The 15,411-nt window shown below is 39.6% G+C and overlaps 1 protein-coding gene across 3 annotated transcripts in view; it reads left to right on the top strand.

The window, feature by feature from the left end:
• Positions 1-15,411, top strand: part of MYH11 (myosin heavy chain 11) — a 63,579-nt gene that overhangs the window by 33,622 nt on the left and 14,546 nt on the right. For all 3 annotated transcript variants that reach the window (XM_069809999.1, XM_069809998.1, XM_069810000.1), the window contains 18 exons: positions 205-268; positions 2,423-2,521; positions 3,556-3,699; positions 6,406-6,501; positions 6,882-7,000; positions 7,170-7,322; positions 8,356-8,529; positions 8,723-8,896; positions 9,381-9,495; positions 10,428-10,621; positions 10,791-10,912; positions 11,028-11,097; positions 11,242-11,402; positions 12,261-12,369; positions 13,274-13,405; positions 13,697-13,903; positions 14,295-14,432; positions 15,061-15,184. In XM_069809999.1, coding sequence (XP_069666100.1) covers positions 205-268; positions 2,423-2,521; positions 3,556-3,699; positions 6,406-6,501; positions 6,882-7,000; positions 7,170-7,322; positions 8,356-8,529; positions 8,723-8,896; positions 9,381-9,495; positions 10,428-10,621; positions 10,791-10,912; positions 11,028-11,097; positions 11,242-11,402; positions 12,261-12,369; positions 13,274-13,405; positions 13,697-13,903; positions 14,295-14,432; positions 15,061-15,184 — 2,395 coding nt within the window. The remainder of the gene's footprint in view (positions 1-204; positions 269-2,422; positions 2,522-3,555; positions 3,700-6,405; positions 6,502-6,881; positions 7,001-7,169; positions 7,323-8,355; positions 8,530-8,722; positions 8,897-9,380; positions 9,496-10,427; positions 10,622-10,790; positions 10,913-11,027; positions 11,098-11,241; positions 11,403-12,260; positions 12,370-13,273; positions 13,406-13,696; positions 13,904-14,294; positions 14,433-15,060; positions 15,185-15,411) is intronic.

Raw genomic sequence — 15,411 nt, 5'->3', positions numbered from 1 at the left:
GGGGCTAATCTCTGCAGAGGGAATATCAGAGAAGTTTACTTCGTTTCAGGCTTTTCCACAGGTTGTCCCAGCAGGAGGAAATCAAGAATGTTATTCTTAAGGAGATGATGTACTTGTCTTATTAAACAGGATAAAAACTAATATTGGAAAAATCTGGCATAACCTGAAAGAACAGCCCAATCTAGGTCTTCTTTTCATTCACAGGGCAAATTCATCCGCATCAACTTTGATGTGACAGGCTACATTGTCGGAGCAAACATAGAGACTTGTATCCTTTTCAGTGAGATGCACTGGAAGCTAACTAGGGTGAGCAAAAGAAGCAAGATAAACAAGCTCCATTGCATGTCTAAGAAAGGCAAATGTTGCTGAGGCTAGTATAAACAAAGACGGCGGGAAGTGGCTCCATTTGTGCTGATACCAGCTTCTCCGTTTGTCTTACTCTCATGTTTATATTTTCAGGTCTGTTTTCTCAGCTATAGGAAAGTGTGCTATTCCCCATATACAGCTTCAGAAAATGGAAGCACCATACCTAAAGGCAATGGCAGGGGACTTTAAAAGCAGAGTCCCAATAATACAGTAATGGGAAAAGGTTGTTTTGTGGTTAAGATTGCATGTGGTCTTGAGAGCCATGTAGTCGTTTTGTTTCGTATCAATGTGATCCTGCATGGGTCACACTGGTTCTTTGTGGTCTACATTTCCAGCTGCATAAAAAGTTTTGGAACTTCACTGTTTCTTACTGGTGCTGTGACAGGCACTTTTAAAAAACACCGAATGCTTGGTATCATCACTACAGTTTACCCAGGAACTTGGAGAGTGCTTCCCAGTTTTCAAGTCCAGGTTTGGCACTTTGTCCCAGTCCCTACTGCATGTTGGGATGAAGTCCAGATGCTCAGTGTGATCCTACCCTCAGCCCTGTGCACCCTGGCTTCTGTAAGGGAAGGGTCCTGAGCCTTGCAGACTGAATGATCAAGCCTGTGGCTGCATGTGCCCGCTGCTTAGGTATTGCAAAGGTCATATATAGGTTGTACTGGGGTAGAGGCATTCCATGAAAAAGTATTGAGAATAACCTGGTAAGGGAGAAGTCTATATGATACCTAGTATGACAGCTTTCTAGTTCGTGTCTGGAGGACTGAAGGGTCATTTTAGTAAAAGGGATATACCTTTCCCTTTGTCGTGGTTGAACCAGGACACCCTTCCACCCCTCTAAAGACTTTTTATTAATAAAGACAAAAGAGACAGGAAAAGCAAAAGAACATGGTGCGGTCAGAAAAGCTGTCTTAGAGTCCTTACAGTTCCTCTCCCTTTGTCAAACCAAGGGACAATTTATCCAGAAATTGACTTGATCTCTGCATATTTTGTTAAACTGCCATGGTCAGAAATTACTTGTTCTCAAAACTCCCTCAATTGAACTGAAGCAAATATTTTGCTGGTGCTGATGCCCCAGAGAGCATCAAGTATGAGGTATTTCCAGACAACTTTGTCTGCTCTGGATGCTAAATACTGCCCTGCTGTTTCAAATGACACACACAGAGCAGTGAGCTATACCTCAATAACCTCAATGTATTTTTTCAGGAAGCAAGTACAGACGTGTCAGGGAAATTCAGCTTAGCCTGACTTTGCTTGCCAAGTACTGTTGCCTGTTCCCTTGGTTATGTTTATGAGATAGTATGTTTTAATGAACAAATTAGTATGTAGCTAGATTCCTCAGTGCTGCATTGCTCATCTTTGCACAGAGAAGGAGCTGCTTGCTCCAAGAAATAAGAACGATGCAGCTATAAAGAATGACCTTATCTCTTGGGTGTAGCACCAAGCAACAAACAGTTTATCTTTCTGCTCTTATTTTGACAAGTGATCTTTAGAAGAAATCAGGTTTTAATTTTTTTGCTCTTAACTGAAGCTTTGTCTATAGCACTATAGCTTTTAAAGAGTGAATCACTGACTGGTGTTGAAATACTTACACTATTGCCAACTTCATTTTTAGTAGTTTATAGTCACAAAAATGGACCATAAATAAAGTTTGCTTTTATTGCTTTTATACTTACAATACTGGCCTCAAGAACTGTCCTTCTAGCAGCCCCACCTTATGTTGAAAGAATCATATTGGTACTTCATTTTAAAAGTGGTGTGAATTATATTGAGAATACTATTTTTATATATCTGATTTTAGAAACACCTATGTCTATTGTGGTGCTTATTACCATGATTACCAGCATTTAATACAAAATAAGAGGTAGGAAATTGATCTACTCATTGTGGTGAGAATTATACCAGAGCTCCTGCCACAGAATTAGACGCATGTTCATGTTAGACAAGCTCGTGGCAAATATTTCAAGAATGCTATTGATGGTTCTGAGGCTGATGGCACAATTAAGGAAGGTCTGAGATATGTTATTGATTTTTTTTTAACACACTTGACAAACAGATTTGCTTGAAAAATCCCGTGCTATTCGTCAGGCTAAAGATGAGCGAACATTTCATATCTTTTACTATTTGATTGCTGGAGCTTCTGAACAGATGAGAAGTAAGTTACTTGCTAATGATTCTCAGATCTCATTGAACAGTCTGAACAATGGCTTACTTAAGTAATTTATCTTAACTTCTTTAGTTTATGTCATTCAATCCTTTCTATAAATAAACAGCTCTTTAGCTATAGAAAATACTTCTCTCAAGTGAATTATAAGAAAGCTTCAATTGATGTCCACCTGTTTAAGCCACGTTGTTTGCAGTTTACAGGATGTTTCAATTTACAGGAGATGTAAACCCATTCAGACCCCATCTTGAATGATATTGAGAAGACGAATAGGGAAGAATTATTCATTACTTTTTGCACAAAAGAAATCGGGGTTCCAAATGAAAATATTAGTTTGTGGTTTTAAAATAAATTAAGAGAATGTCTTTTCCACAGCACATCATTACACTGTGAAAAGTATAGCTTCAGAATGTTGAGAAGGTGAAAAGTGTAAGTGGATCCAAAAAAAGGATTAGACATAGTATGTATTGGAACATCATGGCTCAAATATGATATCTTTCCCTAAATCACTAGTTGCCAAAGAATGTATAAAGCAATGGATAACTCTGCATTTTCCCTGTTTTTTTATGCTCCTTACCTAAGAATCTGTTGTTGGCCACAGCATAGGGCTGAAGAGTCGTTTGGTCTAGCCCACTATGGTCGTCACCTGGTTCCATTCTTATTATTACCTGATATGAATCCCCATAGGGAGAGGTGTAATTCTGAGTAGGTTACACATGGCATTAAATGAAAGAATTTTGGGAAGAATGTCTCAGATTTGAGTACATAGGGTGCAAAATTCCACTGAGGGGCAGAGACATTCCTCAGTTACTAATGAAAACTGGAAACTTAACACAATCAATCTTGCTAAATGAAGAGTTATTTTGAAAATATTTGTGCACCACAAAACTCTAAACTCCTGATACAAGTAGAGTCTTCCTTTGGTGAAAACACTGGGTTTTCCCCTGTTGTTCACTGGGACAACTCATGAACTAAGAGCATTAAGTTGATGCATTTAAGTAAAGCTTTTCTTCTTTGCTTTTTAGATGATCTGTTGCTGGAAGGCTTCAACAATTATACCTTTCTATCTAATGGCCATGTACCTATTCCTGCTCAACAAGATGATGAGATGTTCCAGGAGACCTTGGAAGCCATGACAATTATGGGCTTTACTGAGGAAGAACAGACAGGTGAGTATTGTTAGCAAGATTGCATTCAAGGTATACATCTGCAAGTGACACTATGTAGAGATGCAAATGCACAAAGGTTAATTCTGTCCAGAATAATCACTTTGCAAAATACACATATGAAGTAAGATTCTACATTCATATAAGAAAATTAAGAATATTTAGATTTTATGTCCATGTTTCTCTGGAGAAGTGTGATCTTGCATGAACTACCAACTGGAGATTCTAAATGTGCCTGTGTTATTTAACCTTTTTGCCTCTTACTTCCTCTGTGTAAAACTATCACCAACCATTACCTAGCTACTGTTTCTAGGAAGTGCACTGTGAATTAGTGCCCATAGATTTCCCTCCCTCTCAGGAGGTATTGGATGAATTAAACCATAGATGTCTCATGGAAAGAGAATGAAGGTTTTCTCGTAAGGCAAAACTTCGCAAGCACAGATTTGTTTCTGCCTCACGTTAAGAATAATATGGGAACTCAGTTCTGTGTGATCAGGAGAGACGCAAGATCAAGACAGGATCTAAACACAGGCTCAAGATCACGTAACACAAGCAGCACGGTCAGAGCCAATAACAGTAAGCAACTAAACTGGTGGCACCACAGTGCCTGAAGAAAACATAAACCAGCAGCAGGAATCTGTGTGGAGGATAGCAGGGGCTGACAATAGATTGGCATGAAGACACTGCAACCACTCTCATAGATCCATAACACAGAACACTACCAACGTCCTTAGAATCATTGGCACCTTTGTATTAAACAGTGATGCTTCAGGAAGTCTTGTGACTGTTTTTGCCTTGCAAGGAGATCTAATGATGACCTACTGCTTTTAGGTTGTTGTCAGAAAAGTTCTACTTAAAAAATTACTACAGTGGCCTACCTTTTCCTATTGCTGCAGTGGGTACTGGTGGAAGCAGCTGAAGGCAATAGTGAAAACTCTTACAAACCACCTCCTTCAAAGGTTTAAACTGGCAGCACTTGCTGGAAACACAGTGAAAGAAATACTGAAGAATAACCACCTATGTTGGAAAATAGAGTCTATATCATCAAAGAGAAATTATCTCTGTGATGAACAGAACAATTGGTGATGCACAGGGCAGCTCCATACAGTAATTTAAGCATGGATCAAATAAAACAGTTGTCACAATATTTTGCTGTCCATCTGAATGAAGAATTGCAAGGCTTTTTCTTATAAGTCTTAGAAATTCCACAGACCTGCTTGTAAGAGGAATTTGACATGCACTCCTGACCCACTTGAATTCCACAGCATCAGTGCAGTTGTCAGCATGCAAAAGTACTGTAACGCATGGTGTTTTGAAAGGTAGTTTGTGTTTATGAAAGGGAAGATTTCTCACTAGAACTCCATACATACCCAAAACAGACTACTGAATTCAAGCCTGGTCTAACAACAGTAATGACTATTTAAAGCCATTTTCCCAGAACTTACCAACAACTACCATAAAAAAGCTGCAAAATATTCTGAATTAATTTTTAAAGAAATGGAACAGGCTTAAATAGCTCATATTTGTATTCACTGATTCAGAGAAAAGAGAAATAAAAACAAAGAGCATGAACCGACAACTAAACTATCTTGAAAATGTGGGCCTGCCAGAGACATCTATCAGTGTAGCTTTCACCTCTCGCTGTTCCTGGGAGAGTGCAGGGCTTCAGCTGGTGCATGCCAGCGTGCGCTGCCCGTGGATGCACATTGCCATGCCCCAAGTGACACCTGGTGGCAGAAACAGTGTCACCCCATCACTTGAGCCTCGGACCAGCCGTGGCAGCCGGGAGCAGAGCTCAATCACATCCCACCCCTGCATCAGTGACTGAGGGATGCTGAGAAAAAACGTCTTGCCTTGCAGGACAGCAGTGCAAATCCCAGACTTGGTAGATTCAGATGACGTTACTGATGAAGACTGGTTCGTTCTCCTGCCAGGGCATGTGTATTGGTGTTGCCAGCAGCATCCTCCATTACAACAATAGGAGTCATATTACTGTCTGAACCCCTTTGATTTCATGCTCTAAAATAGAAGCCCATTTAGCACAGTATTATTCTCCTGTGTAAGTTTACCAAATAAACAAATGGAACTCCCTGGATTCATACAGTCTCATCTGTAACATCAGTAGGTTTTACTACCTGAAGTTAGGTGACATCACATTTATATATATTTTAGTAATCAAACATTAATCAATTACTTTTCTGTACTTTTGACACTAATCCTTCAAAGATTTGTATACATTTGATTTTAGTTGCACAACTAAATATCCACATGTCCTTCACAACTGGAGCTTTTGAAGTGCCACACATTTTTGCAGCTGCTAGTAATTCATAGAATTTTTGTTTGTTTGTTTTAAAAACAGAGATACAGATGATCAAGTGACTGAGCAGGGAAGATGCTACAGGCCACTGAGAGTGGGAGATGAATTCCTGAGACTTGGGGGTCTGCCTGGGGAGCCAGCACAACTTAGTTCGGAGGTGCTGGTGTTCCCAGACCGGCCTGTTTACTCCACTGCACAGATTGTTGAGATGCTGCTCAATCAGCTCTCAAACTCCTGCGGTTTATGGCACAGCCTTTTAAAACAAACCTAGCTCTTTCCATAGAGGTACAGACTACTATAGGCAATAGAATGAATCTTTGTTATTGCAGAGAATAGAGCTCTGAAAATGTGTCCATTCTGTTCCTCATTTATATTATCCGTTTCTCTTACAGCTATACTGAGGGTTGTTTCATCTGTCCTACAGCTGGGTAATATTGTCTTCAAGAAGGAGAGAAACACTGATCAAGCTTCTATGCCAGACAATACTGGTATGATTTGCCACTTGAAAAACTTAGTTAACATTAAGAAATTAATAAAATAGCAGCTGACTAAATCTTTATCGGTATTTTTTATTTAATTGTTATTACATACATACTTCACAGGCTTTAAAAGATATACCATACTTAAAATCAGCTCAATTATCATTACCTTTTCTAGTAATCTTGAATCCATAAATTGATGAACAGTGAATTTGCTGCTTGGATAATGAATAATACTTTTATAGCAAGTGGCATCTCTTGTACCTACAACTGAAGAGCTTTTAAGGAAGATAAATAACTTCACGTACTTGCTTAGCTGCTCATGTTCACACTTACTGACCTGCTAAGAGAAAATTCAATCTGAAAAAAATCTCACTCTCTTATTCTAGCTGCACAAAAAGTGTGTCACCTGATGGGGATTAATGTGACAGATTTCACAAGATCTATTCTAACCCCAAGGATCAAAGTAGGACGAGATGTTGTTCAGAAAGCTCAGACCAAAGAGCAGGTATCTACTTGCAGTCTCCTCAGCTCTCCTGAAACTGTTCTCCTTTCTTCTTTTTTTCCTTCCATCTTCTCTAAAGGGAAATGTCAGGTTTCTGTCTCATTATCTCTACAGAAATTAGCAGCTAATTGGGTTTCTTCTTTCACTTACAGTTTTCTCTTCTTTTTTTCAGGCAGACTTTGCCATAGAGGCTTTGGCCAAGGCACAATTTGAACGTCTTTTCCGTTGGATTCTAGCTCGTGTAAACAAAGCTCTTGATAAAACAAAAAGACAAGGTGCTTCCTTCTTGGGGATCCTTGATATTGCTGGATTTGAGATTTTTGAGGTATGTACTGTGGGACACAGCTGGCTAAACTCCTTATTATCATGCAGTGGTTTGGATACAAGATGACAATTATCTAAGTTCAGAGCCACAAAAACAATTTGGTTCTTTCAAGCTGGCTAGCAGCCCGTCCTGGTTTCAGCTGGGATAGAGTTGTCTTCCTAGTAGCTGGTACAGTGCTATGTTTTGAGTTCAGTATGTGAAGAATGTTGATAACACTGATGTTTTCAGTTGTTGCTCAGTAGTGTTTAGTCTCAAGTCAAGGATTTTTCAGCTTCTCATGCCCAGCCAGCGAGAAAGCTGGAGGGGCACAAGAAGTTGGCACAGGACACAGCCAGGGCACCTGACCCAAACTGGCCAACAGTGTATTCCATACCATGGGACGTCCCATCCAGTTTAGGAACTGGGAAGGGGGGGGCAGGGATTCGCCGCTCGGGGACTGGCTGGGTGTCAGTCGGCAGGTGGTGAGCAATTGCCCTGCGCATCATTTGTACATTCCAATCCTTTTATTACTACTGTTGTCATTTTATTAGTGTTATCATTATCATTATTAGTTTCTTCTTTTCTGTTCTATTAAACCGTTCTTATCTCAACCCACAAGTTTTACTTCTTTTCCCGATTTTCTCCCCCATCCCACTGGGTGGGGGGGGGAGTGAGTGGTGCTTAGTTGCTGGCTGGGGTTAAACCACGACACAGCCCATGGCCATCACAACCCACAGGCCTACTATACCTGGCTGCTCGCCTTTCCCTTGGGCAGGAAGGGCTGGGGGCTGGCAGCATGCTCCTGCTGGGCTCAGTGTTTAGAGCAAGGGTCTGCTTTTTATGGTTTCTTGAACAGGTCCCAGTTCAAAGATTTACCACTTGAGAACTTACTGTAAATTTCCAAGACCTTGTATTAGAAAAATATGGATCCTTACATTTGAATTACTGTAATATGTAAAAAGAAATAGAAGATAACAACTTTCATGTTGTCATTTAAGTTCCCTCTTGAAGGTCTCTTTCTAACATTATGAATTCACTTTTTCCCTCTTCATAGATCAATTCCTTTGAGCAGCTGTGCATCAATTACACTAATGAGAAACTTCAGCAGCTTTTCAACCACACAATGTTTATACTGGAGCAAGAGGAATACCAGCGAGAGGGCATTGAATGGAATTTCATTGACTTTGGCCTTGACCTGCAACCTTGCATTGAGCTGATTGAAAGACCAGTAAGTTTTTATCTCTATAGGTGGATACTACATAGGTTGCATTGGGGTCAGCTATGTATCAGTACAATAAGAGAACCATTTAAGGTATTTCAGATGCTTTGTTGCCTGGGAGGATTTGTAACATAAGGAATAAAGAAAGTGGTGCTCTGTCTCTGTCTGTGACAATACTGATCTGCTATTGCTTACATTGTAGACCAACCCTCCAGGTGTCCTGGCTCTGCTGGATGAAGAGTGCTGGTTCCCCAAAGCTACTGACACATCCTTTGTGGAGAAACTATGTCAAGAACAAGGCAACCATCCCAAATTCCAGAAGCCCAAGCAACTCAAGGATAAAACCGAGTTCTGTATAATGCACTATGCAGGCAAGGTACTGGACAGATTGAGCTATTTTCACTTAGGGAATTTTGATTCTTTGATGCCCAAATGGTAAAAAAGAAACAGTCTGGTACCTGCATTGATAAGGGATGCCTTTAATTATATAAGGGATATAGTGCTTTAATTACATAACATATGAAATAAGATTTGCAAAACATTCATCGCTGCACTAAGCTCACATGAGAACAAAAATAACCAGCACTGGGTTATTGAAAATCCAAGTGATTCAGATTCCTTTCTAGCAAGCAGATTTTTTTAAAGGCAGGGCAGATGCCCTGCCATGGATATGTCTGCAAAAAGCTTCTCAGATGCTAGTACACGTAAGAATAAATACTCAACTCAGTTCTCAACCATAGAAATTTTTTCACATTATTATTATTTGTGTGATTTTGTGTTAAGACAGCGCCCTGTGTTCTTAAGACACTCCAGATTTCTTTATCAAACACAGATTTTTGACATAGCACTGTTTCCTGCAGGTTACCTACAATGCAACTGCCTGGCTAACAAAGAACATGGATCCGCTAAATGACAATGTGACTTCTCTCCTGAACCAGTCTTCAGACAAATTTGTAGCAGACCTTTGGAAAGATGGTATGAATTGCAACTCTAAATCAGTAATGTGGTTTAAAGGGAGAAACTTCTACTAGAAGTTTTTGACAGCCATCCCTTGCTAGCAGGACACAAGTATGAAAATAATAAGCATAGAACAAACTGAACTAAGAAACAAGAATAATGTGTTCTAAAGACATATTTATGGAAAGCATCATTAGATACTTTCAAACACTATCAAAAAGTTTCCTTATTTAATATTATTCAGCAACAGTAAGAATTATTCATTACACGGTTATAACGTTGCTGAATATGCGATATTGTAGTCCTCATTTAATACAGGTTATTGTTGGGTTTTATAAATGACTTAGCTTACACACTCCTCTCCCAGAAGTCCGGCACAGTTCTCTCCAGTGACGTATAATCTCAACTAAACTCCATCAGAAGAATGTCTGTATGCATATAAAACGCTTTGTTTTCAAAAAGTTTATATGGATCTGTAACACGTATACTACAGTATAAATATTTATTACCTAGACTTAAATGTGCATGCAAACACAAGCAAGGTGGCTCACAATTATCAAATAACGGAGGGAGATGATTAGCTAGACTTTGAGAACCACTGGGTAACAGATGGGACTCAAGAGATGTTGCTGTTCCTGGTTCTGACACCAACCTACCCAACTGGATATTTTGCAGAAGGACTGTCCTTTTTAGAGCAAACAAAAAATAAAATATATTCTGTGTATTCAGTTGCTCCATTCTGTCACTAGTTAACAAAGAGCCTCATTTTCATGTTTGACAGAAGTAGACTATTGAGTCTTCTAGTACTTCTGTTAGTACGCTACTACTGCATCAAAAATGTATTGGTCCTCTGTGGGAAGCTGCAGTTTAACAATGCCAGTGACAGGTGTAATGCGAGTTGAGGACAGTTTATATAAGCAGTTCCATTCATGCTTTCTTTTATATTTCAGTGGACCGTATAGTTGGGCTGGACCAGATGGCCAAGATGACTGAAAGCTCACTCCCTAGTGCTTCAAAAACCAAGAAAGGCATGTTCCGTACCGTTGGCCAACTCTATAAGGAGCAGCTGACCAAACTGATGACCACCTTAAGGAATACTAATCCCAACTTTGTCCGCTGTATCATTCCAAATCACGAAAAAAGGGTAAATTTCAAACACTCGATTTTCAGACTCCTGGCACATTATTCATGTTGAGCTGCTCACTGTACTAGCACATCAGAGAGCTGAATGATGTCTTCAAACATAGATATGGAGCTCTTAACATTTTTGTAAATTTCTACTGTGCTAAAAATACTTTCTCTTCCCTTTTCAGGCTGGCAAACTTGATGCCCATTTAGTGCTGGAGCAGTTGCGCTGCAATGGTGTCTTGGAAGGTATTCGTATCTGCCGGCAGGGATTCCCCAACAGGATTGTCTTCCAGGAGTTCCGTCAGCGGTAGGAATCCCTCACTCGGTCTTAACTCTGGGTTTAATAGTGGTGTAAGAAAAGTTTGTCTGGACAAAATCATCTGATGTGTTTCAACCTCCCTAACATCAACATCTTTTGGCAGATATGAAATTCTTGCTGCAAATGCTATTCCTAAAGGATTTATGGATGGGAAGCAGGCTTGCATACTGATGGTGAGGAAAGCACTTTTGATCCTATTGATAATCAGGTCTATACTTCTTATATAAAAGCTCTTGAGAGTGAACAGAAATGAAAGGTATTTTTTAATACCCTAAACCTCAGCACTGGAGTTAACAAATATCCCTGTTTTCCTCCAGATCAAAGCATTAGAACTTGACCCCAACTTGTACAGAATTGGACAGAGTAAAATTTTCTTCAGAACTGGCGTTCTGGCCCACCTGGAAGAAGAGAGAGACCTGAAGATCACAGATGTCATTATCGCCTTCCAGGCTCAGTGCCGAGGCTACCTAGCAAGAAAGTAAGAATATGTGCTAACGAAAAGAATGTCTTCTGCAGCAGAGTATCTACAGTAGCCTTTAGTTCTCTGTGTAACAAACTGAAGATATCAAGACATTTTATTATTATCTATTATTTGTATTGCATTACAACTCAACTTGTGTCCAGTGAAGGACTCGCTTCCTGCCCAGAAGAGGCTTATTAGTATAAATACAGAGAAGCAATTACATTGTGAGGCTACTTACACCCTCTGTACAGTAAGATCTCCGAGGCAGTGATCCACCATTTAAACATGTGTTTGTACAAGCGACAGAAGGAGCACCCTAGCCTATGACTGGAGTCTTACACACTATTACAAGTAGCAGCACCACTGGCATTTGTAAAACATAAATTAAGTTCTTACGCAACTTGGGCATGAAGCACTGATCACCTAGCATGATCTCAGTTAATGTACATCACAAAACTATTTACAATAATGCCCGTTTTCTGCACACTACCAAGGCTTTCAAATCACTGAGCAAAGAAATTTAAAGATAATAGATTTCAAGAATTAAGATCAATGCAAGTTCTGAGTGCCCATGCACTCTGCAAAGATGTTTGCATCCAGAACCAGATGTACACTTTGTGCTTTATGCCTACCTATGGAGTGCAAACAGCCAAAACCCAGAAGACTAAAAATACCAGAAAGCTAAACAGAGTTATCACCTTTCCTCAAGAAAGCACAGGCACTGTTTAAGTGACAAAAGAATTTGTGCCAGACTTCTCAAACCATGTGGCTAATCAGCAGACTTTCATGCCAGTTTCTTTCTTTAATGCGTGTATCTTGCAGACACCTTTTATGCTCAGACTGAACCAATTTGCTTTATGTTTTTAATCACAGAGCCTTTGCCAAGAGACAGCAACAGCTGACTGCAATGAAGGTTATCCAAAGAAATTGTGCTGCTTACCTGAAGCTGAGGAACTGGCAATGGTGGAGACTGTTCACTAAAGTGAGTGACTGCTACCAGTGAATCTCTCCTCAGCTTTCCAAATGAAATTAAATGCACAAGATACCAAGGTATATCATGTGAGGCACACTCCTTGTTCCAAAGTCCATTGCAGCTGATGGCAAAAGCCTCATTAGCTTCACAAAATTTGGGGCTAGAGACACTCTGAATAGTTGTATAAAGCCATTAACATTAAAGTTAGTTCTAGCTTGAGAAGAAAAAAAACTAGTTAAGCAGAGATTTGTAAGAGATTTTGCACGTATGGGTTTTTTTTTAATTACTAAAAATGAAATCGTTTCACAGGGGTCGATAATGAAAAGACAGAGTAAAACTGAATTTTATGAACATGCAGAGTTATGTATCTAGGGGGGACTCAGTAGCTCAGGAGTTCCCTAACTGGGACACTAAACATCACCCTGCTAGGCACTCAAGCAAATCAAGTCCATTTTCCTATTGAAGAGGCCTGGGTTTTTTTTCAAGAATGGCCTTCAGTTTGGATTCAGAAAACTGTTCATACTTGCACTGATAGCAACCTCCTCTGCAAACAGAAATAGGCAGTAACACACACCTGCATGTGCACGTTGCCTTTCTATGCAGAAGATGTAGCTTTTGTACATTATCAATGGACAAAAAGAGGCTTGGAGCCATTAAAAAAGTGATGCTATTGGAGGCAGAGGTGCTCACAAGGCTCCAAGAATTAGCACAGAGATGGAAACGAGCAACACTGCTGAGGCTTGCTGGTTTAAAGATGGTTACATCAAGTTTGGCTGGACAGTATTTGTCCACTACCTGAGCTACAACAGACAGTGCTACCATTAGTGCCAGTCAGCCTGGCACCTTTAAGTACCATGCTTAGTAGCATAAATACTGATAGAAAACATTCTTAGAAAAAACCCTTTATTTTCAGGTGAAACCACTGCTGCAAGTCACCCGCCAAGAGGAAGAAATGCAGGCCAAGGATGAAGAACTACAAAAAACTAAGGAAAGACAACAAAAAGCAGAGAGTGAATTGAAGGAGCTGGAACTGAAACACACACAGGTGACTTACAGCACTGAGCCTCTGGAAAACTCTAGCTGTTCTTTCACCATTTCTAGAAGCTATTACAATAAAGGTGTCTTTTTTCTTTGTACTCACGATTGTATTCACAGCGATGGTCCAGAACAAAAGTTCAGTGCAGACAAACTCCCAGTTACTTCAGTAAAGGCCTACCGTCCACACAAGAACCTGTGGTAGAGCTGCCTGCCTGTACACTAGGACTATCTAATAAAAAGACACTGTAGGGCAATTTGCAATCCAAGTCTTAACTTCCTACCCATTTTATTTGCGTAGCTTTGTGAAGAGAAGAACCTCCTTCAGGAACAGCTTCAGGCAGAAACTGAACTGTATGCTGAAGCTGAAGAGATGAGAGTCCGTTTAGCTGCTAAGAAACAAGAGCTGGAAGAGATTCTGCATGAGATGGAAGCCAGAATTGAGGAAGAGGAGGAGCGCAGCCAGCAGTTGCAAGCAGAAAAGAAAAAGATGCAACAACAAATGCTGGTAAGGAGGCATAAGTGACAAATACAGACAATAACTTGTATCTCACAGAGAAAAAGAGACTGGCAAACCTCACATCTTATGAAAGTGCTTGCTGTGCAGCCCTCTGTAGAATGTATGTCTGTGCCACTGACGTAAGAACAATTAATTGATGCTCTTTCCTCCAGTGTTCTCTTCTTCCCCATCTCAATTTTAAATAATCTTTCTAAAAAATTATTTTAACAAATCTTTCCTTCTAAATCACCAAGCATTACAGATTGTCTAGCTCTTAATAAAAACAACAAAGTCTACATCATACCCCATATACAGTGACAAACATTAAGCATTTCCTATAATCTAAGTGGTATTTTATTTCCAGAATTCACATTTTGTGGGTTTCTTTTTCCCCTCAAAGGACCTTGAGGAACAGCTGGAAGAAGAAGAAGCTGCAAGGCAGAAACTGCAACTTGAAAAAGTAACAGCAGATGGCAAGATAAAGAAAATGGAAGATGATATTCTCATAATGGAAGATCAGAATAACAAGCTAACCAAGGTAAGGGTTGTGAGTCCATTTTCTTACTTTGTCAAAACAGTGCAAGAGGAGAGAAAACCTTCTCTTCCAGTAGAACAACAGGAATACTCTTGACTATGTAATCTCATGGGTGTGCAGATTCACCAGATCATCAGTCCAGCCTCTATTGAACAAGCTTCTGATAATATTTCCAAGCTCATTTAAACAATTCAAAATTGTGTAAAACTATTGTTTTTGAGATCTCGTGGTAACTATGTCTTCAAGCAAAATACCCACAGCAATCAAGCACCATCAGTGGAAGACATGTCTTCTTGGCCCCAAGCAGAGTAAATAACTCTTTTGGTTTTCAACTAATTTCAACCAAACTTCACAGTGGAAACTGGAAGTAAGCATGTATTCCAGTACTTTTTGAAAGGGGATGCTCTTCTGAAATGGGCCCTGTACTTCCCAGCCATTAGAGTACAAGATTTTAATAGCAGCACCACTCCTCAGCTCCTCTGTAATTGACAAATCAAAATGTACCACTACAATCTCAAGAAATACAGCATAAAAAGACAGTACCTTGGACATTTTTAGTTGGCAAAGAGTTGCTTCATGATCACCAATGACAGACACTTTTGTTAACAGAAGTTGTTTTTTTTTTCTTAAGGAAAGAAAACTCCTTGAGGAAAGAATAAGCGATCTAACAACAAATCTTGCCGAAGAAGAAGAAAAAGCCAAAAATCTTACAAAGCTGAAAAACAAACATGAATCGATGATTTCAGAACTTGAAGGTAAAATCAACAAAAGTGGTTTATATCAGTTTTTCTGCCTTGGCACAAAACAGAAAACCATAAACAGAATCTGGTGAGAACTTCTAAAAAATATGTGGGATGTTTTCCAAATTTCTTATGCTAAAGCCATTTTGTGCGTGAGAATCACCAAAACCCGAGGGTGCATAAATCACAGATACCTATGTTTTTTTACATGCAAAAGAGTAGAGGAGAGAAAACAGAAAAAA

Source organism: Haliaeetus albicilla, chromosome 22 (genome assembly GCF_947461875.1).
Source record: "Haliaeetus albicilla chromosome 22, bHalAlb1.1, whole genome shotgun sequence".
Taxonomy (NCBI): domain Eukaryota; kingdom Metazoa; phylum Chordata; class Aves; order Accipitriformes; family Accipitridae; genus Haliaeetus; species Haliaeetus albicilla.
The sequence above is the reverse complement of the archived record's forward strand: the minus strand, read 5'-3'. Positions and strand labels throughout refer to the sequence as shown.